General features: G+C 57.7%; 1 protein-coding gene across 1 annotated transcript in view; it reads left to right on the forward strand.

The window, feature by feature from the left end:
* Positions 1 to 544, forward strand: part of DOHH (deoxyhypusine hydroxylase/monooxygenase) — a gene marked incomplete at its 5' end in the record, with an annotated part of 2,385 nt that overhangs the window by 352 nt on the left and 1,489 nt on the right. The window contains 2 exon segments of the mRNA XM_010192126.1: positions 219 to 298; positions 485 to 544. The exon segment at positions 485 to 544 is cut by the window's right edge and continues 202 nt beyond it. Of these exon segments, the coding sequence (XP_010190428.1) occupies positions 219 to 298; positions 485 to 544 (140 nt within the window).

Genomic DNA, 544 nt, shown 5'->3' on the forward strand with positions numbered 1-544 from the left:
TCACCGCATCCCCTGGCTGGCTCTGGCTGGACTGGTTGGCCAAGCCTTCCCTTTTCTGCTGACCAGCTGGCTTCTGCCACAATTACTTGCGTAGCTGGCTCATTTAGGGTTGGTCAGGCCTGTGTCCCCGTTTCAGAGCAGGACAAGGCTTTGCCAGAAGACACAGCAGGGTGGTCCTCATGTAGGCACTTTGATAACGTCCTGACATATCCTTCCTTCAGGTGAAGCTCTGGGTGCTATTGGGAATCCTGATGTGCTGGATATCCTGAAACGCTATTCAGAGGATCCTGTGGTTGAGGTGAGGCTCTTGGGGGGTCTTTTCCCATAGGGTGCAGTGCTGCTGGTCCAGGAGGTTGACACACGTCTCTCCTGGGCAGCTTCTGGCTGTGGACGGGGACACCATGAGCAGCATCCTGCTGTGTGCTGTCAGGAAGCCCTGGGTGCCCTCCCAGCACCGTACAGGGCTGTGTCCCTGTCCCTGCAGGTGGCTGAGACGTGCCAGCTGGCAGTGAGGAGGCTGGAGTGGCTACAGGAGAACAAGCAG

The sequence above is a fragment of the Mesitornis unicolor genome, unplaced genomic scaffold (genome assembly GCF_000695765.1).
Source record: "Mesitornis unicolor isolate BGI_N332 unplaced genomic scaffold, ASM69576v1 scaffold46450, whole genome shotgun sequence".
NCBI lineage: Eukaryota > Metazoa > Chordata > Aves > Mesitornithiformes > Mesitornithidae > Mesitornis > Mesitornis unicolor.